This window comes from Poromitra crassiceps (genome assembly GCF_964638095.1).
Source record: "Poromitra crassiceps genome assembly, chromosome: 13".
In the NCBI taxonomy this organism is placed as follows: domain Eukaryota; kingdom Metazoa; phylum Chordata; class Actinopteri; order Beryciformes; family Melamphaidae; genus Poromitra; species Poromitra crassiceps.
In genome coordinates, this window is record NC_139644.1 from 15,910,407 (window position 1) to 15,931,867 (window position 21,461).

The window sequence follows — 21,461 nt, forward strand, 5'->3', positions numbered from 1 at the left end:
AAACAAGTTGGTTTAGTCTAATTTTCTTCTCATTGTCTTAAAATATGTTAAGTGAAAAGAATTCTGTGGGGTGAAATAATTCCACTTTTTTTTATTGTCTAGAAACAAGTGTCAGTATCTTGACACAAGGTAGAATAAGGCAAATCCACCCACTACTGTCGAGAAAGTGACCGATTCATTTGCACTGGAAAAACAAGTATCGTACCCACTTGCAGAGTTTATAATTGAAGAAATATTGGCTTTTGACACTCAATACTAGATTAAACAACTTTGAAATATTTAGAACTTAGATTTTTCTTATATATCAGACACAGATTTGTGAGACAAATCTCTGTCTGATATATAAGAAAAATCTAAGTTCTAAGTTACAATATAGACACAATGAACCCTTTTGGATTGACTTTGAAATCGTTTTTTTTTTGCAATCTTCCTGACCCACACAGTCTGTCTCATTGTGTGTGTGAGTGTTGTTGAATTATAATAGCCACTCATTCCTTTGCAGCTATACAGTCTTTAGGCAGCTCTAACTTTGTGTGACTGTAAAAGATCCAAAGAAATGTCATATTATGAAAAATCATATGAGGGGAACTAAGTAGTGCTCCACCCTATAATGTAACCAGGCCTGAGATATAATATAACCAGGCCTGAGATATAATGTGACCAGGCCTGAGATTTAGAGACTTGAGGGCTGATAGGAGTCTTTGTTCTTGACCTAACAGGCCCAGACACAGTTTGACCTCATCTGGCTTCGGCTACAACTCCTCTGCTTTCTGATGAAACCTTGACCTCCTGTCCACTTTGTGCAGCCTCTGTCCTCTGTCCAAATACCTCTTTTCCAAAGGCTCCTTCAAACATTTCAACTCAAGTGGAATGTGAGGCATTTCCTACCAAGTACTCACTTCCTCTGTTTATTAGGCAGGATCACATGGGAGGGAGTGCTGTTGTACTGTAATATCATCACGGCTGTGATTCGGGCGTAGGGGGTAGTAGGCACGAGGACGCAGCACAACAGCACGACCTGGAGTGTGATGTTGCTTTTATAACACTTTTAAAAGCTATCGTCAAGTAATAATAGTATTTGCTTAAAGCAATTTGAGACAACAGATGATTTTTGTCTCCGTCAATAAAAACTGTTGTCCTTCAGGATTGCACTAACGCTACCAAGTGTTGTTAAGCAACAGGTAAACTGTTTCCCGACTGCAAGCTAGCTAAGCTAGCTACTATTAGGTTGGCACAGAGGTTAACGTAGCACGGAACTAACTGTTGCATAATGTCTGTTATTTGGCCATTTGGTTTTGACTGCCTCAATGGAGACTAAAACAGAAGTTATCTCTTGTGGGTGTCTTATTGGATTGTGGTATCAGATAAAGTATACAAGTATTAAAATATAATACAGGCATAATATTCTGCATGGATTAAAAAAAATACTATTATGTTCTTATGAGGAATGTTTTCATACAGAAATTTCCCTCATGCCTCTCCCATTTCAAAGTAAGCCACGATTCAAATCATTCAAATTTGCCTATTTGTTTGATTTTCTCTAATGATACCTCTGGTCCTTTCCTTGAACCTAGAGCACCATTCATTACTGTGTAGCTCCTCCTTGCCTAGGTCAGTCCTGTCACACTAATCATCAGCCCTGTGGTCAGTCCCATCATGACCAGCGCTGCCGGGCGGTGACTTGACCTCCACATGTCCCACCAGACATGTCCCAGAGGCCCCCCTCTCAGCTTCCGGTGGCCCTGACAGACAAACATCACCCCCCTCTCCTCCTTTATGAGCCTGGGCCACCATTACTGTCCCCAAACCCCCCCCCCCCCCCCCTCCCACAGGCCAGCGACCCTCCTCACCTCCTCTGTGTCCCTGCTCTGCACCCCACCACCACCCACCCACCCAGCTCAGTTCCTCGGCAGAAGCACAGCCTGAGTCTTTGTTTGTGGAGGCAAGCATCTGAGGAATGTGTTGTGATTGTGTGGGCTCTGAAAACACAGATGTTCCTTTTGTGGTTTGGCCCACGGTGAGTTGGTGTTTCTGCACCAGAAACGATACACAAACAGCAGCGCCCTGGGATATGAATGGAGATCCTTTTTTACTTGGATCTTTGGATCAGCGTTTCCGGTCAAAGTGTCCTGGAAGATCTTAATGAGCCGGACAAAGGGGAGAACTTCTGGTCAAATAGTATCTGTTCATTGAGGTTAAAAACAAGAGATAGTATGTGATCAGCATCATTAGCGCTGCAGCTGTCAAACTTGTCATCCAACTTGTTGACAGTCCAGGTTACAGCAGCGCTAATAGGAAGCTAGCAGGCATTAGCATTGTCTATTACTGTTTTGTTTCTGTTGCGTTAGCATCTATTATAAAAGAGCGATACACAGCTGTCCTAATGACACCAATAAAACCCCTCTGGGTTTGTTTGTATGTCTCCCTGGTGTCACCAGATGTGAAGGGAAAGAGAGGACGAGAGAGATGTGTGGATAGTTACGTAAACCTCCAGCCATCCCCTCACAGCAACGTCTGTTCACCTCATGTTACCACAGGTAACAGTGAACATTGTGTGGGTGTAACTTAACCTGCTTCTGCAGGTTCTCCACCACCACGTCCCCTGACCTTTAGAAACGGTAACATTAATAGACAATAGAGATTGAGATAACGCCAACGGTGGCTAGCTGAGCCTAGCTCCTAGTAGCGCTGCTACCCAGGCTGTGACTGACAGCTGCAATGCTGCTATGTCAACAATGAGGCCGCGCGACCGTAATGACGCCGATAGAAGGGCACATGTGCTTAGAGGGGATTGTTTTCACCGGACTTTGTGACCGGAGAGATTGAAATGTGTCGGACTTTTACTGATTTTACCGGTTAAAAAAACAACAACAAAAAAATGGCAATACCCGGATAACGGAAACCCTGCTTTTGATCCTCCCATGTCATTGGTCAATACTAGTCAGGTTGTGGCTGCAGTGTTATGTATACAGGACTGCTCTGATGCACTATTATTCCACTCTTTGATCAAGTTGACGATGCTCACTGCGCTCCTCACACCAGTCTGCCACCAGGGGGCGTGGCTCCATCCACTGGATATTCCTCTAATGCCATCAATCTCTGAAACACCACGTACAATATTATCCACTTTTACGCGCTCTCTCTGTCTCTCTCTCTCTCTCTCTCTTTCTCTCTCTGTCTCTCTCTCTCTCTCTCTCTCTCTCTCTCTGTCTCTCTCTTCCTCTCTCTGTCTCTCTCTCTCTCTCTCTCTCTCTCTCTCTCTCTGTCTCTCTCTTCCTCTCTCTCTCCATTAGTATTAAGGTTGTCTGTGAATGTTCTACCCCTAATCAAATCACAGAATGGAAGGATTGTTTTGGAGAGCAGGCGCACACACACACACGCACACACACACACACACACACACACACACACACACACAGACACACACACACACACACACACACACACACACACACACACACACACACAGCTCCCTGAGACTGAGTCAGTTTCTGGATGCTGAATAGTGGGGGCCACGCTGGAGTTCTGTCCCCTTCACAGTGACACCAGGGGCCACACTGGACTGAAGTGGCTCTGCTGTGTTTGTGGAGCTGCTGACTCTCATGTGTGTGTTTGTGTGATAAAGAGCCACCTGGCACACAGACAAACTCAACAGCAAACACAGCTCAGACACGACGGCCTCTCCCATGATGGCACAGCTCAATAGAGCCCTGTATAGACTAATACTTTGCATGTTGTTTGCCTTGTGTCCTACACTGCATGCCACTAGGCAAATGAGAGGGTAGGCTAGAGATAATTCATTCATAATTTTGTGCGCACTGTGTTTCATGTTCTAATCCTCCTTTGTCTGTGTGTCTCCAGCGGCTGAAGGATGAGATAGCAGAAGTCACCAGTGAGATTGAGAACCTGGGTTCCACCGAGGAGAGGTAAGAGAATGGCGTCCGAGGCCCTGCCCCCCCACCCCTCCACACACACACACACACACACACACACACACACACACACACACACACACACACACACACACACAGACACACACACACACACACACACACACACATGCACACATCCCCCTCTCTCCATCTCTCTCTCTCTCTCTCTCTCTCTCTCACACACACACACACACACAATGACCATCTAAATGGCTTGTTGTTTGTCTTCTATTAACTTAGCAAATGATACCATCAATTATGAATGTTTAATGGTGAATGGGGCCGTACCCTCACACTACTCCCCCAAATTGCCGATGCTTTTAAGGCGGTTTAAATGTTTCATCAGTCGTCCCCCCCCCCCCTCCCCGCCCCACCCAAGCATGATGGGAGCCCCTCATTGAATAATGCAGTGGGTGTACGGGCAGAAGCAGACAATGCACACGGTCCCGGGGGAGGGAGGGGGGTCTGGAGTGCTTGAGCTTGGTCTACTCAAGTGGATAGAGACCATCGCCGCCAGAATACTCCTAAAGCACTCTGACTTGGTTCTAAAAACCCATTAAGGCTTACGGTACTTCCATCATTCCGTAGTTTGCCGTGATCCCATTTAGTGAAGGCGATGTGATAGGTCGCCTTCGCAGAGCATCTGTGTAGTAGCTGAGTGCTGGAGCTTGGCAGACAAAAGGCGTAGGAATGCTGTGCGTGAAAGTAAATCAGTGGGAAGAAGTGTTGACCTCTCACGGTGATGTAACCATGGCGATGCCGGAGACTGAGGGTGCCCTTTGACCCCTGAGTAGCTCAAGGCCTGAGAAATGAGCCATTCCCATAATGCATGACGTTAAGCTCTTTATCAACGCTTTGTCATCTGATGGCCACTGGGATGAATAAGGCCAAACAAATGGCAAATGCTAATGGGAAAGATAGGTTAATGAAATTAAGGGGATTAATTTATTGCAATGGTCCGTGTCTGGTTGAATAAGCAAGATGATGGAAAATCGACTTGATTGATTGGTCTGATGTAATTTGATTTGTGGGAGTCGTATCAAAAGGGCAAATATCATTCTGGATACATTATTTCTATATATAGTGTTTCACTTTCAGAAGAACCAGAGTTTTTAACCTTTATTATCGACCAAGGTCGTTTCTCATATCAAAAACCTATGTACAACCAACAAACCACGTACGCTCTGATGTTCCAGGAAAAATATGCAGAGGAATAAACAGGTGGCCATGGGCCGGAAGAAATTCAACATGGATCCCAAGAAGGTAAGACTAAGCGTCTGTGGACTCTCCAGAAATGTTTCTCCCATACGTTCTCATAAGCAGCACTGAACCTGGGGCTCTCTCTCTCTCTCTCTCTCTTTCCCTCTCTCTCTCTCTCTCTCTCCCCCTCTCTCTCCCTCTCTCTCTCTCAGGGGATCCGGTTCCTGATCGAGAATGACTTGCTGAAGAACACCAGCGACGACATTGCTCAGTTCCTCTACAAGGGAGAGGGCCTCAACAAGACGGCCATCGGGGACTACCTTGGGGAGAGGTCAGCATGATGACGCCGACATGACTCATTGCTTTGCTATCTCACTATCTCTCCCCAGCTCACTGTCTCTCCTGCTGTTTACGCGTGTGTCTCCTCAGCACATGTTCAGCCGTACAGTAGGTGTGCGTCCAACTCTGCGGTGGATAAAGGCGTCAAACGGATGACCCTCTTCCAGAGCGCATAGTTTCCGTCTTGCTCCGTTTCCTCTGGGTCAGGCACACGCCCATCCTTTCCCAAACACACTTGATTGGTCCCACATTTAGACTAGCCTCTAAAGACCGTGTCCATTACTCAATAAGTCTCCATCTGTCTTTGATTTCCCGACTCATCCTTAAGTAACGCCATTAAGACACTCACAATTCGGGAATGCCGGTCTTCTTCTTTCCGAGGCAATTACAGAGTGAGTCGTGAGCGGATATAGCCTCTTTTTTTTTTAGATGGAACCCATAATGCAGGGAACGCCCGGCAATGGCCGGGGAATATAGGGCAGGCAGTGTTACAGGCAGGGTGTGGTCTGCCAGGTCAAACCAGGAAATGGAGCGCAGGAGAAAGCTCTCGACGGGCACTCTGGTTTGATTTTGATCAAGGTCTCTCCATGTGTTTCTGATACGGTAAGGGGTGGGGGTTGGAGTGGCATGGGATGCTTGAGATACGATTGGTCACTTAGCCACTGGGGGGTGGTGCCTGGCTGTATATGACCCTGACAGTGAGAGCTCCTTAGAGGCATCCCATGATCCCACAGGGCATATCATTCACTCTGAAGGGCGTAAAGGTCTGGAGTGATGTCATGATTGAGATCAGATGATGGATGAGGGGGGAGGTGTGTCCGTCCACGAGCATGCAGCATATCACAGACCTTCTAACCCCCTATGAGTCACATCACATCCCGAGGTTTAGATTTTAATAAAGATGCAATATGTTTGGAACCCGTCTGAGAAGCCTTAGCCATCTTTTATTAATAGATTGTTTACTTTGATGTTTCTCGCCTTGTTTTTATATTTCAAATAAATATGATGATTTTATTATGATTACTGGGTATGCAGGATATCTTCTTTCTTGTTCAAAGTGGCAGTGAACAATTCACTAATGTGTAAATCTGCTTTTGTCTCCTCTAGAGATGATTTAAATCTCCAAGTCCTCCATGCCTTTGTGGAGCTTCATGAATTCACAGACCTCAACCTGGTGCAGGCCCTCAGGTAAGACAAGCTGCACCATCATCATCAGGTTCTACCATACCCTCACTTTCCCCTCTGCACCGTCATCATCAGGTTCTACCATACCCTCACTTTCCCCTCTGCACCGTCATCATCAGGTTCTACCATACCCTCACTTTCCCCTCTGCACCGTCATCATCAGGTTCTACCATAACCTCACTTTCCCCTCTGCACCGTCATCATCAGGTTCTACCATACCCTCACTTTCCCCTCTGCACCGTCATCATCAGGTTCTACCATACCCTCACTTTCCCCTCTGCACCGTCATCATCAGGTTCTACCATACCCTCACTTTCCCCTCTGCACCGTCATCATCAGGTTCTACCATACCCTCACTTTCCCCTCTGCACCATCATCATCAGGTTCTATCATACCCTCACTTTCCCCTCTGCAAATCATCATCAGGTTCTATCATACCCTCACTTTCCCCTATGCACCATCATCATCAGGTTCTACCATACCCTCACTTTCCCCTCTGCACCGTCATCATCAGGTTCTACCATACCCTCACTTTCCCCTCTGCACCGTCATCATCAGGTTCTACCATACCCTCACTTTCCCCTCTGCACCATCATCATCAGGTTCTACCATACCCTCACTTTCCCCTCTGCACATCATCATCAGGTTCTACCATACCCTCACTTTCCCCTCTGCAAATCATCATCAGGTTCTACCATACCTTCACTTTCCCCTCTGCACCATCATCATCATCAGGTTCTACCATACCTTCACTTTCCCCTCTGCACCATCATCATCAGGTTCTACCATACCCTCACTTTCCCCTCTGCACATCATCATCAGGTTCTACCATACCCTCACTTTCCCCTCTGCAAATCATCATCAGGTTCTACCATACCTTCACTTTCCCCTCTGCACCATCATCATCATCAGGTTCTACCATACCCTCACTTTCCCCTCTGCAAATCATCATCAGGTTCTACCATACCTTCACTTTCCCCTCGGCTGTATCTGTGTGATCACTTCCCCTTTGATGCAAAGTACCATCTCATTTGCAATTTATAGGGCCATGACAATCTGTGATGTTGAGCCAAACACAATTCATTCAGCCTCTTCACAGCGTTCTGTAGTTGATGATTATAGTAGTGGATCTTTGGCTGACTGTGCCAAACGCTTTCTCCTGACAGACAGTTCCTGTGGAGCTTCCGGCTTCCTGGAGAAGCCCAGAAGATCGACCGCATGATGGAATCCTTCGCCCAGCGCTACTGCCAATGCAACCCAGGCGTGTTCCAGTCCACAGGTGGGGCCGTCATGACCCGCTGCTGTCTTTATACATGTACTGTTCAAGAGCACATACATGACCCGCTGCTGTCTTTATACATGTACTGCTCAAGAGCACATACATGACCCGCTGCTGTCTTTATACATGTACTGCTCAAGAGCACATACGGCACAACCCACAGCCAGAATAAGAACTACATAAGTGTATCATCTGTCCCAATAAAATGTCTGCTGGCCCAGAAGCAGAATGTATTCATGGGAAGACATTTTGTTGACACTAAATCTAAACCCTCGCCATGTCCGTTAGAACCATTGAAAGTACTGAATACAATACACAACAGTCTTTCTGAAATACTTTGCATGTAACTTCTCTCGTCGTCGTATGCAGGTTTTTTTCATGTTGCACCCAGATCGAATAACTGCATCTGAAAGCTTTATTTATTTATTTATTTATTTATTTATTTATTTATTTATTTATTTATTTATTTATTTATTTATTTATTTATTTATTTATTTATTCTCCCATTCCCTCCTCAATTGTACTTAGCTAATTCCCCCTGCCAAGCTGTCCCAGTCATTGCTCCACCCCCTCTGCCGATCTGGGGAGAGACTAGCACATACTTCCTCCGATACATGTTACATGTGATACAAGTTGCAAGCCCCTTGTTTCCACCACAGCGACAGCGACAGCGAGGAGTTTCACTGGCAGGATGTAGCGCGTGGGAGGTTCACGCTATAATTCCCCTCAGTTCCCCTCCCGACCGATCAGAGGAGGCACCAGTGTAGCGACCAGGACGTATTATACACTTAATCCGGCTCCCCACCCGCAGGCATGGCCAATTGTGCCTGTATGGCCACCCGACATAGCCATAGGTATCATGGGGGCTCGAACCTGTGACCCTCGTGTTGGTAGGCAGGGAACCTACCGCTGCACTACCTGGGCCTTCCTCACATCAGGATCTAACAGACACACAGCAGACATGTCTGGCTATTCACCTGGGACATCATGTCCGCCGCAGACGACTGCGTCTAGCATGGATGCAGATGGAAGTGAATAATGCATTGGCTTTCTCAACAGTCTAACTGGCCACATAAAGTGCTGCTGTGTCAGCTGAGCGCATTGTGTTTTAGCATACATACACACACACACACACACACACGCACACACACACACACACACACACGGAAAGCACACGCGCCCGGAAGCACACATACATGCTTAGCTGCCTACGCACAACCTTTCACTGCCGCCCACTCGCTAACGAAGCATTCGCCTATCTGTCCCTCTGCCCGTCTGACTGTGGTCCCCAAAGTGCAATCCTCCCAGCTCAGCTCATTTATATTCATATTGAAACATCACATTAAAACTCTGGATTTTACAGTAAACAGAAACTCACACGTTGGTGATTGCCACCTCACAAAGCTTATCTCCCTCTCTCATGGGTGTGAAACTGTGAGTGGAAAAAATAAATGTGTATTTACTGGTGCTACCATTGTTGCTTCCAGATCTTGATCTTTCAAATAGCGCTTGTGGGTAGAGGTGTGACCATGTGGTGTGTGGGTGTGTGTGCGTGCGTGTGCGTGTGTGTGTGTGTGTGTCTGTGTGTGTGTGTCTGTGTGTGTCTCTGTGTGTGTGTCTGTGTGTGTCTCTGTGTGTGTGTCTGTGTGTGTCTCTGTGTGTGTGTGTGTGTGTGTGTGTGTGTGTGTGTGTCTCTGTGTGTGTGTGTGTGTGTCTGTGTGTGTGTGTGTGTGTTCCAGACACCTGTTACATCCTGTCGTTTGCCATCATCATGCTGAACACCAGCCTCCACAACCCCAATGTGAAGGACAAGCCCGCGGTGGAGCGCTTCATCTCCATGAACCGAGGCATCAACGAGGGGGGAGACCTGCCAGAAGACCTGCTCAGGGTGGGTGTGGCTCCATCTCTCCCCTCCCCCTTCTCAACCCTCTGTATATCTACCATAGACTGTAAAAAAGATGGACGTAGTGACTTAAGTGTGTAGTCACCCATTGGTTTGTGGACTCCCGTTTGGCATTTTGGCCGCTGCCATCTTGGATTTTTGGAGCCAGAGGTGATGTATTTGTAGCCATATTTGGACGAGAGGCGGTTTCCTGCCTGCTATTGGTCCGTGATTGGCGAGCTGCACGATTAATGGACAAGCGACATGTCAATCAAGCCCAAAACAGTATTTTTTTTATCATCTACCCCCTCTATCCACCCCTGTACAGTTGTCATGAAAAGTGAAATTACCTGTAGAGGCCCAAACCGTTTTTTGAACCAGGCTGTAAACATGTTTATTTATGCTGTAAAGTTGGCTATTTTCACATGGAGGTGAATGGGGATTCACTCGCTTTTGCAGCCAGCCTCAAGTGGCCATTCGAGGGAACTGAGGTTTTCTTACTTCCAAAACTGCCCCCTCGGTATCTACCCACTGTCATTCTCCTCACCTTCGTAGGCCATTTACCCTCTTTCAATAGCCCCCCCCTTTCCCATTCCAACCTCCACTCCAATCTCATGCCTACTGGGTATTCACGGTTCAACTCTCCTCCTCCTCCTCTTCCTCCTCCTCCTCCTCCTCTTCCTCCTCCTCCTCCTCACAGAACCTGTACGACAGCATCAAGAATGAACCATTCAAAATCCCAGAGGACGACGGCAACGACCTCACACACACGTTCTTCAACCCAGACAGAGAAGGCTGGCTGCTTAAACTGGGTGAGTGGTGGCAGAAATGTGCAGGTGCAGCCACAGTGTGCACATGTTGAATTTCCAAAATGGTGGCAGGCATATTCATCAATGTAGGTAGCTGTGCCCACAGACGCCTGTCTACTACCCTGCCCTACCCTACAGAGGACTTTGGTGGATTAATCCAAGGTTGAAAATCAGCCTGTATAAAGTAATAACCAATATCTCTTTGAGGTCAATGATCTGAGTGTGTGAGAGAGACAGTGTATGCGCATATGAGTGTGTGTGTGTGTGTGTGTGTGTGTGTGTGTGTGTGTGTGTGTGTGTGTGTGTGTTAGCGCGTGTGTGTGTGTGTGTGTGTGTGTGTGTGTGTGTGTGTGTGTGTGTGTGTTAGCGTGTGCGTGTGTAGGGTGTGTACACACACTTGACTCAAAACATCTGAAGACGTCTCTGCCTACTCTAATGTATTATGAATGTGGGCTTGAGATCACCACCATATGTGGAGGTGTTTGAATTATTTAAGACCTAGGCATTCATGCACTCTGACACACACACACACACACACACACACACACACACACTGACACACACACACACTGTGTCCCTGTATTAAAATTGGTCCACAGGAGGTCACTTGCTAATTCTACTGGTGGCAGTCAGTCCTCAACACAACCCTGGACTTCCCAACTCTGCATCCTCTGGTTTCCCTCTAAGATCTCTCTCTGTTTGTACAGATTCACAGTGAACTGAACAGAAAAAGAGCAATCTGTGAACTGGACTTGAATACTCCAATCACTGTGAATCATTACAACCAGCACACCAAGGAAACACATGATGACTCTCTCTCTCTCTCTCTGCAGTCACATGATTACTCTCTCTCTCTCTCTGCAGTCACTCCACACTGGCAGATTTGAGTGTAATAATCAGGGTGGAAGGTAATTGGATAGAACAGCACTGGACCCAAGTGGTGGCGATGTCTCATGTAGTGCTTTACTGTAACTGGCACAGCTATCTGCATTGAGCAGAACTCCCCCTTGTGGAGTGAAATTCAAACCGCAGATACATACTGTAACTGTACCACTCGATATCGAATGCAGCGTCCCCAAAATGAATGTGTCACGTCTAATTTGTGTTCTTTGCCAAAGTTGTAAAGCATCAAAGCCCCCTTGGAACCAGATTAGCAGGATTTGTGGTGCAATAATTCCCTATCATTTAATTTGATTTTTTTGTTTTCTTTTCCTCCTCGTTTGTTTGTTTGTTTGTTTGTTCCCATGATTTTGGCTGTTGTCTTTCCTCAGGAGGTATGTACACCTGCTCTTCCCAACACTAGTCCATCTCGCAGCTCTCAGGGTGCTTTTTGGTGGTCCGCCATGCTTTTGTTCTCCTGCTCATTTATTGACATTTATTTGTTCGTCCGGGGTTTCGTTTGTGTTTATTTATTTTTTTGTCTCTCCATTGACTTAGTCTCATTAAAATTTCAATGTTTGTTTTGTCTGTTTGGTTTCTCATGGAGCTGGTGGTTTGTCCACATGCTGCAGTTTTTTTTTAATCTCTGTTTGCGGTCGCCGGGTGCGTTCGTCACCCCCACGGGTCTTTGCTTTGTGACCACTCTAGCGAGCAGTTTGACCGCCTCTCTCTCTGTTTGCTGTGGTGGTCAAATCTTTCTGATCTGTGTGTTTTGGATGCTGCACATTTATACCTTTTGTTTCCACACAGCGAGTGCAAACAACAGCACTTTCTGATTTGATTGATCACGCTCCTATTTTATAATTGGCTCACAAGAAATGAGCCGTTGTTGTTTGCTCTCTGATTGGGTGGAAAGGGAATAAGTGCACCTTCTCAAAAAAAAAAGAAATTGGCTCTGCTCTCCTTATCTCATGCTGTAAGTTGATCTGACGGGTAATGGCGTGGCCGCGGCCTGGCGTGCTGCTAGACCGGACTGGAGCAATACTGCTGTGGGGGGAGGCGGGGCCTGTGGGGGGAGGCGGGCTGTGGGGGGAGGTGGGCTGTGGGGGAGGCGGGCTGTGGGGGGAGGTGGGCTGGGGCCCTTTGGGGGAGAGGGGAGCTGAGCTCCATTGATCTGTGCATGCATACTATAGACTTAAAGTGCACATGAGCAGTACTTTGGCCAGGGCATCTCCTATAATTTGTTTAAGGAATGGTAACTGAATCATCTAAAAAAGACACCACTCCACTGGATTAGATGTGGATTCTAAATGGTCAGCTTTCGGTTTAAGTTTATTTATCTGTATAAAAAGTATCTGTGTAAACAACAGTGATAAAAACATAGATGCAAAGTGATCAAACTATTATGGTAAAAAAAAAAAAATACTCACTCGTGCTGTTTCGAGAGAAAAAAATACAACAAATACAATTCTTAAAAAATAAAACTATCAACTAATGAATGAGATTTACAAGTTGACCTGCTCCCTCCTAACCTCCACCTGCCCCCCACCCCCCATGCACGCCCCACCCCAATGGGTGATGTCCTCCTCTCAGCTCCACTCCAGCCTAGCATCCTCCACACCCCTTGCAAAAATATCCTGGGCCTCTCTTCCCGGACATTTCTGCAAGGGGCGGCGGGGGTTAGGCCTTCTCTCTTTCTTTGAGTGACAGGAACTGACGTGACATCAACCGATCACAACCTCCAAACCGATCAACACTGTCCATCAGCTGTTTGATTCTGCAACAATATTTGTCTGCTTTTTGTCCCGACGTGCCGAAGAGTCAAGCGATTTGGGGGGGGGGGGGGGGGGGGGGTGCAGTTCTCTGTCTGTAGACTGTTTCAACTGTGTGACCTATCATGGCCTCTGTGATATGATGGGCTATCATATACAGTGCTAATGCTGTTATATGATGATACCAGTGTGCTGTTTCTCTACTTTAAAAACTTCTCTCGTGGTAGACGGGTTTCTAGATGCAACCTTTTACTAACATCGGTGGCGGTGGCAGAGCTTATTCATCCTAGACGTGCCTTTTAGATCATTGTGCTTTAGTTTCTGTTGACCAATCAGAATGATGATGCATTATGACACGTGTTTAGAAAGCAAGCCTCTTCCCGTACTCACTGAGCACTGCTCCTATATCACTCTCATTGTATCCCTCCACTCTGTGAAGTCACTGAACAAAGCCCCAAACAGGAAATTCGAGTCTGAGATGCCCATAGTGTGGCCGAGCATCGCTCCAGGCACTGGGCTTCCTGCCCCGCTCGGTTTGTCGGCATCTCGTCCTCCTCCCCGGTGCGATGCTGCCATCTGCTTCTGTGATCAGGTTTCCCCTCAGAGGAAGTGGGGGTGACAAAGGTCAAGGGGTCATCCACAGATCAGCGAGCGCCGACTTAACCAGCGAGCTGAGCTCCCACCCCGGGCGAGAAAGAGAGCGAGGATCTAAGCCAGGGCAGTGAAACGTCCTCTCTGAGTATCTCCTACCTTTCCAAATCTGGCCCAAGTCTGATTGTTCTCCACACCTAGAAGTGTCTGCTAGTAGTGACTTCATTCAGAACGGCAGTTCATTAAGTTCACCCGGTGCAAAAAGCCCATAGCTCTATATCCTGGCTATCGATCGTGCCTCACTGCTCTGAGAGAGAGAGCGACTGCTTCTCTGAGTCAGCGACTGAGGAAAGAGACGCAGGCCGGGCAAAGTGGTGAGAGCACTCCGCTTCCAGACACATTCTCCACATTTTAGGTAGACATGCTTTTAGCCTACAGCGTTCATACGTCGACTCCATTTAGCCCGGCTAGGGTTCGGCTTCTGGGATTACAGCCCCTAGTGGTCGATACCTGTCAACAACACTTTGTATCGTGGTGATCACTGTGATCCTGAGCAAATAAAATAGAAATTAAACAGGAGCTGCAGATCGATGAAATGCAATAGCTTTGTCTCAGTGGAATTCAGTCCAGTCAACCAAGGTGTACAAGAAAACAGTCTTGGCAAGCAAGCGCATGGCCTGGTCTGGTCTGGTGTGGTCTGGTATGGTCTGGTGTGGTCTGGTCTGGTCTGGTGTGGTGTGGTGTTGGTGCTGGATTGGGGCAAATAGCGGGACACACTGGGGAAGGGAGTCTTCTGGAGCCGTCATCTGTCTGTCTGCCCATACATCTGTCTCTGTCTGCCTGTCTGCTGCTCTGCCCTCCGCTGTCCGGTGCTCATCTCTCTCTCTCTCGCTCTCGCTCTCCCCCGCTGAGCCTCTCTGACGCTAGGTGTTTGCTCCACAGGGGGACGTGTAAAAACCTGGAAGAGGAGGTGGTTCATCCTCACAGACAACTGTCTCTACTACTTTGAGTACACAACGGTGAGTAGTACAGCTCCTGACACAATATCAATCATTGTGTTTGTGATGTGTGGCCCTGCTGTGTGTTGCTGTTCTGTCTTCCTCTGCGTTATCGTTGCACATCTTCTTCTTGTGCAGGACAAAGAGCCCAGAGGCATCATCCCGTTGGAGAACCTGAGCATCAGGGAGGTGGAGGATAAGAAGCCTGTAAGAACAGCTCCCTCTGCTGGTCACAGCACACACTCAGAACAGGGCTAGGATTTTTCAGGGTTTCAGGACTTCAGGGTTTTTGGACTCACACAGCTCACATGTCCCACTACCATAGTCTGTCTGTCTGTCTGTCTGTCTGTCTGTCTGTCTCTGTTTGTCTGTCTGTCTGTCTGTCTGTCTGTCTGTCTGTCTGTCGACAACACAATAACTCAAGTACAACACATGGATATTAACTTCATACTTACACCACAGGTTCCCCTATAGAGTAGATCAGTGGTTCCCAACCTTTTTTGTGCTGTGTACCCCTTGAGCTGTTTTGCCATGCCAAGTGTACCCCCTGACAGCGTGTTGATGATTCTCCCAAATTTGTTCCATTAATCTCATTCAACTTTTACTATCCAACACAACTGATTATTAAATTAAAACAATATTAAATTAAAATCATTTTGAATGACTCCCCTTTAATACAAATAGCTATAGCCTACACTTATTGAGAATTAGCAAAATATTATATATAGCCTATATAGAGATAGATATATTCAGACTAACACAGTAACAGTTTCAACTATTTTTATTCAGTCACTTGGCACCTTTTAAAAAGACACCTGAGCTAGTTTGTCTTTCATAAGCTTTGACAGTTCTGGGGGCAGCTGTTACCAGGCAAAATATCACACATAAGATAAGTAGATCCAAAAAGCAAAAGTTCAAATCAGTGCACATCACAGTCCTTTGATTTTCCCCGTCATTGCAGCTGCGCCATCGGTACAGATATGACTACAAGATTTCCACTCCAGATTGTTGTCTTTAAAAAAGCTGTCTATAATCTGAAATATTTTCTCGCCAGTTGTCTTTCCTACAAGCTTCTTGCAAAACAAAATATGTTCATTTATGTCCGACATGTCTTTATAACGAGCAAAAGCTAGCAGCTGGGCTTCCCCACTGACATCGGTCATTTCATCTAACTGCAAAGCGAATTGACCTGCTTGCTTCATTTTATTCACAACTTGTCCAACAATATTAATTGACATATCATCGATCCGACGAGAGACTGTGTTGTTTGACAATGGAACCGTTTTGAGAGCGTCTGCTGCTTTCTTGTCGATCATAGTTTCAGCTAACATCAGGGCTGCAGGAAGAATCAGATCCTCAACGATTGAATTAGGCTTTTTTGATTTAGCCACAAGCAGTGACAGTGACAGTGAGAGTTTTCGAGTGAAAAAGTAGTTCGTCTTACCAAGACATGCTGCGTGTTTGGTGCTCTGGTGGCGTTGCAGATGAGCTGGCTTCATTTAATTATTTGCCAGGACTTCGCCACAGAAAAAACACTGTGGCTGCGGTGGATCCGCTGAGGTAGGCCTACAGGTAAATCCATACAAAATGTATTTTTCATTGAACAGCCGCGGCTTAGACCTGGCCTCCCTTTTCCTTTTTTCCCTTGGCTCGCCTGAACCGAAATCCGGATCAGCCGGGCGTTTGAGCCACGCATAGTGGGAGCTATTGTTTGACCTGCAGCCAACGTGAACGACTTCTTTTGTTTTTCACAGAGTAGAGGTGTCACAGTTAACACCTTCCGGGGAGCCGCCGGGGCTCCCCGGAACAATAGTTGCGGCGCAGAGTTTCTCTCTCTCTCTCCTCTCATCTGAAAATAAATTGTATTAATCCTCAATCTTTCCGCGTACCCCCTGCAATGTGCTCGCGTACCCCTAGGGGTCCCCGTACCCCCGGTTGGGAAACACTGGAGTAGATGACCTAGATGAGATGAGATAGATCACCTAATGCACCTTGTGAATAAATTTGCATATTAACAAGGAAAAACAGATTTCAGGAAATGACACGTTAATGCTTTAAGAAACAGTTCATATTAACACTGCCCATGTGTTATGTGAAGACAGACAAGTATCTTGACATAGAAATATTAACTTAATTAAACTGGTTATATTTAACTCATTGAGTGCCAGCCACTTTTGGAGAACGGACGCTCCCAGTGCCAGAGTTTCAGAGCGTTTTCAGTGATTTCTCGAGGCCCACAGAATATTGTGTGATATTACTATGTAAACACTGAACACGCACAAAGAACGATGAGACTCTATTCTATCATCTGCAAAAAAAAGTTTATTGATCCCATTTTCCGTTCTTTAGTTATGAGCCGGAGAAGATAGCTTGATTCATCCAAAAACAGCAATTTTTTTCTAGAAGCTGAGATAATTGGCCTTTTGTGAAATTAAACATTTCAAGCACACACTGACTCTGAAGCTAATCTTTTCTAATGTAGTCACACCTCAAAAATAATTTCCTTCAATAAAACAGTTTAGGCCAGGGAATTTTGTTTGGCAGAATAATATTTTTAGCTACAACCAGCAGCGCTGGCCCCTGCGTGCGCTGCTGGTTGCAGCTTCTTGCTGGTCTTGATTTGCTGCTGGTGGGCATCGGATATTCTGGCTTGCGTTTGTCAATCCTGTCCTGCTGCCTGGGTCTGTCTGGGTGTTGCGTGCTGCTCTGCGTGCCCCCCCCCCCCCCCCCCCCCCCGCCCCGCCCCGCCCCGCCCCGCCTCGCCTCAACTGCACACTCCTCCTCCTGTCTGTGGTGGCTCTCTGCTGAGTTTGCTGTGCGCACAGTGAAGGGTGCAGCTTTTTTACAGTGTTCCGCGTGTGTTTGTCACCGGCAACGATGCTTCCAGTTGAGAATAATAACTCCACGGTGTGGATGTGCGGATGTGCTGTCGCAACCGACACAGAGCGGCTCAATTGTGGGAGCAGATTGGCTGCTGCAGGCACAGCTGCAGTAACGTGCTTCAGCATATCGATGCATACGGATGCGATGCGATTTCCGTTTCCATAACGACTTCTTCTTTGTTTTTTCCTTGCCTTTCTGTTATGTGGAGAGCACTGTCGCCACCTAAGGGTTCTGTAAAATAGGTTATAGACCTCCAATAGCTACAATAGTTGTACCAGAGATGTATCAGGGATTGATCCACGTCCCACTGTCAAAAAACGCAATTGACGACAACCGTCGTCATTGGCACTCTACGTCAGTATTTGAATTGACGACAGCTGTCGTCATTGGCATTCAATGAGTTAATATATCATGGTGATTATGGCAGGACATTAGGCAGCTCAAGTGCCTCTTGTTTTTTATTAGTCTGTGTTGCTGTTCACTTTGCCCTGTTGCAAGTTTATTGACAATCTGCTCTATAATCAGTTTGACAACTGGTTAATATCCTCTTATCCACAATCTGCACTACCCATATATACCATATGTTCATGCATTTGTAAAGTAGAACCTTACTGAGGACAGGAGGCAGTGAGGTGCTGAAACGGTTTGTTAATTAGCGATCAAGACACAGTGTGTTGTCCCCCTCCTGTGGCTCTCTGCAGAACTGCTTCGAGCTCTTCATTCCCGACAACAAGGACCAGGTGATAAAGGCGTGTAAGACGGAGGCAGACGGACGCGTGGTGGAGGGCAACCACACCTTCTACCGCATCTCCGCCCCCACCACCGAGGAGAAAGACGAGTGGATGAACAGCATCAAGTAGGTGTTCCTCCTCTGCTACTTTCATCACTGCCATACGAAAAATAAGTATGATAGACACTTTTCAGTGCAGTGTCATGTTAGAATTGATGTGAATGTGACTGTTGGTAAGGTATCGGCACTGATCTCCGAATTCAATTTTGATTCTCAATGTCTCCCATTTAATTAAATTTCGATTCAGTATCAATTCAATTAGGGGTATTTCAGTTACAATACTGGTTAGATATGATCATTTATTTATGTACTTATTTATTTATTTAGAATTAATACTGTGAACTGTACAGGAACCCTTTATAATGTGGTGCATTAATATGGTGCAAATCTACACAAATCTGCTGAAAAAAGGCATAGATTAAATTAAAAGATCGATGTCTGCATCTGAAGAATCGATAGTGATTGTCCAAATGAAAATAACAATTAATCTGACAATCTACTCATTCTGTAGTACAGTAAGTATGATCATTTGCACACTTACAAAAATGAGCAACCGGACGGATAAACCCGTCTTTATTGTCATGCGACACCCGTTGCAACACATGCATGCAATACAGCAGGGCTATTCAACTAAATTGTTCAGGGGGCCACATTGTCAGAAACCTAAGGGACCGGGGGCCGGACCGTTCCCCGAGCCATTACAGTATATGTACACTTGACACAATGCACCACCACATTTTCGCAGCCGCGCTGGAACTATTATTAAGTAGGGGGTGCTGTAAGGAATGGAATCTCGACGGGCAGCGTTGAAGAAAATGTTATGTTTTTTGGACTTTTATCCATATTTAGAAGAATATTTAATTTTAAATTAACATTAGGATTATACTGTTGTGATGTCATTATTCAGTATCTTCTCCTTTTCTATTATTAGTATTAGTATTAGTATTAAATACTGAGTATCTCATGAAAAACTATTAATATTGCATCTTTTGTGTTTAGCTCCGTCTCACAGCATTGTAACATTGTAGTGCAGCAAGAAAGGAAAACTACTGTAAACATTTGAACCATATTTCTTGTTTAGAACCTATAGCTAGCAACATCACACATCTCCTGAAACACCATTTATAATGCATCTTTCTTGATTAGCTACATCACATCGCCATCTCCTGAAAAACATTAATATTGCACCTTTCTTGTGGCTACATCACAGCATCTACTGAAAAACATTTATAGTGGATCTGACTTGTTTAGTTCACGTTAGATTCACATCACATCTGAAAAACAACCAGTCGAGTGTAATAAGTGAATGAGGTTTAATTGTAAAAAAAAAAAACATTTTTTTTTTTTTTTTTGGGAACTCATTCGCGGGCCGGGCGGACTTGATTGACGGGCCGGATTCGGCCCGCGGGCCGCCAGTTGAATAGCCCTGCAATACAGTCTCTGCTCGTTTTGACCCAGACATGGCATGCCTTTCCTCTGGGGGGCAGCCAGGAGCAGTGGGCAGCTTTTCAGTACAGCGCCCAGGGACCAACTTTTGTCCTTTTGTCATAGTCGTTGCTGGTCAGGTGACGATCTTCTGTATGTTTTTAGTGAGGGTCCATACCGATGTTTTATGGAGGAACCCCAGGGGAGCACGGGGAGAACATGCAAACTCCACACAGAAAGTCCCTTTTCACGAGATAGTAGGCACTGAAGACATGGGGGGGGGACATGCCCTTAGTGCCCACAGCATCCCATGCGGGAATCAAACCCAGGACCTTCTAGCTGTGAGGCGACAGCCACTGCGCCACCGTGCGTTTGCATTTTCCTTCTGTGTTTTTCAGTCTAACACTTGCTTGGCGTCTGCTCCCACAGAGCCGCCATCAGCCGGGACCCCTTCTACGAGATGCTGGCAGCCAGGAAGAAGAAAGTGTCGTCCATGAAGAGGCACTAGAGCTGCTGGACGCGCCCCACAATGCACTGCTGGCTGTGCCCCACAATGCACTTGACAGACGAGGGGGAGCGGGAATCTGCTCGCCCTGCCGGAAAGGGGAAGGGGGTGCGGACGCAGGTGGGGGGGCCGAGGTCTGACTTGGACCTGTCCAGGGGGCTTTCTGTAGGATACATCGCTCTGACTTCAGGACTCTTACTAGCTATAACACAGGAAGCATGCTGGGGTTTCTAAATAAGAGTCATGGCCAAAGCCTCCCCAACTTCCTGTCTGAATGTTCTCTCTCTCTCTCTCTCTCTCTCAGCTTGGTGTGTACTATGTGTATATGAAGCAGAAAATGGGGGCGGGGGTCTCGCTGTGTCCTCCTTCAATGAGAACCTTTTCCCTGAATGCTTTACCAAACAGAAATCCTCGACACATTACACACACACACACACATGCAGAACATCATGCAGTCGCACACGTCGTTTCATCTCAGCAGGTCTGAGCGAGTGTGGCACCACAAACCAAAAGATTCCTCGCTTTCTGGACGAAAAGTTAGAAAGAGCTTTTCCAGTGTGCTTTAATATGTTTGGGCAATACGTGTTTTTTACAGCTTTTACCGTGGATTCTTCTCTTGAATCTTTTATTGTTTTGCCTTTTTTTTTTATGATCTTGTGATGAAAACTGCGGGTGGGGGGGGGGCGGGTTGGGAGTTGGGGGGTTTATTTGCCAACTGTTTGTGATTTTGTAGAAAACTGAAAACAAAACAAAAAAAGTTGCCACTCAGGAGATTGTTACGATGTTCTGAAACGTTGTGTCAGGAATAGACGCGGACAACTGGCCACACACGACAGCCATGCGAGGAAATGAAAGCCTTGTTCGTGTCCCCGACTGACCCCGTAATTGTAAATGTTTGAACCGCAGTTCGGGGACGTTATTTACTGCAGCGCAGGCTGCCGTGACTGGCGGTTGTTCGGACGGCGTTTCTTTAGCCTCGGATACGGCTCTCA

The 21,461-nt window shown here is 46.4% G+C and overlaps 1 protein-coding gene across 3 annotated transcripts in view; it reads left to right on the forward strand.

Moving 5' to 3' along the window:
* cyth1a (cytohesin 1a) overlaps positions 1–21,102 on the forward strand; it is a 65,484-nt gene extending 44,382 nt beyond the window's left edge. For 2 of the 3 annotated variants that reach the window (XM_083649866.1, XM_083649867.1), the window contains exons 3-13: positions 3,862–3,926; positions 5,129–5,195; positions 5,345–5,463; positions 6,579–6,659; positions 7,823–7,935; positions 9,675–9,823; positions 10,518–10,629; positions 14,811–14,887; positions 15,005–15,073; positions 18,451–18,605; positions 20,394–21,102. In XM_083649866.1, the coding sequence (XP_083505992.1) occupies positions 3,862–3,926; positions 5,129–5,195; positions 5,345–5,463; positions 6,579–6,659; positions 7,823–7,935; positions 9,675–9,823; positions 10,518–10,629; positions 14,811–14,887; positions 15,005–15,073; positions 18,451–18,605; positions 20,394–20,472 (1,086 nt within the window). In that variant the 3' untranslated portion in view covers positions 20,473–21,102. Of the gene's footprint in view, positions 1–3,861; positions 3,927–5,128; positions 5,196–5,344; positions 5,464–6,578; positions 6,660–7,822; positions 7,936–9,674; positions 9,824–10,517; positions 10,631–14,808; positions 14,888–15,004; positions 15,074–18,450; positions 18,606–20,393 lie in introns of all 3 variants that reach the window. The other variant, XM_083649868.1, reaches the window with a different exon arrangement.
* Positions 21,103–21,461: the final 359 nt, after the last annotated feature.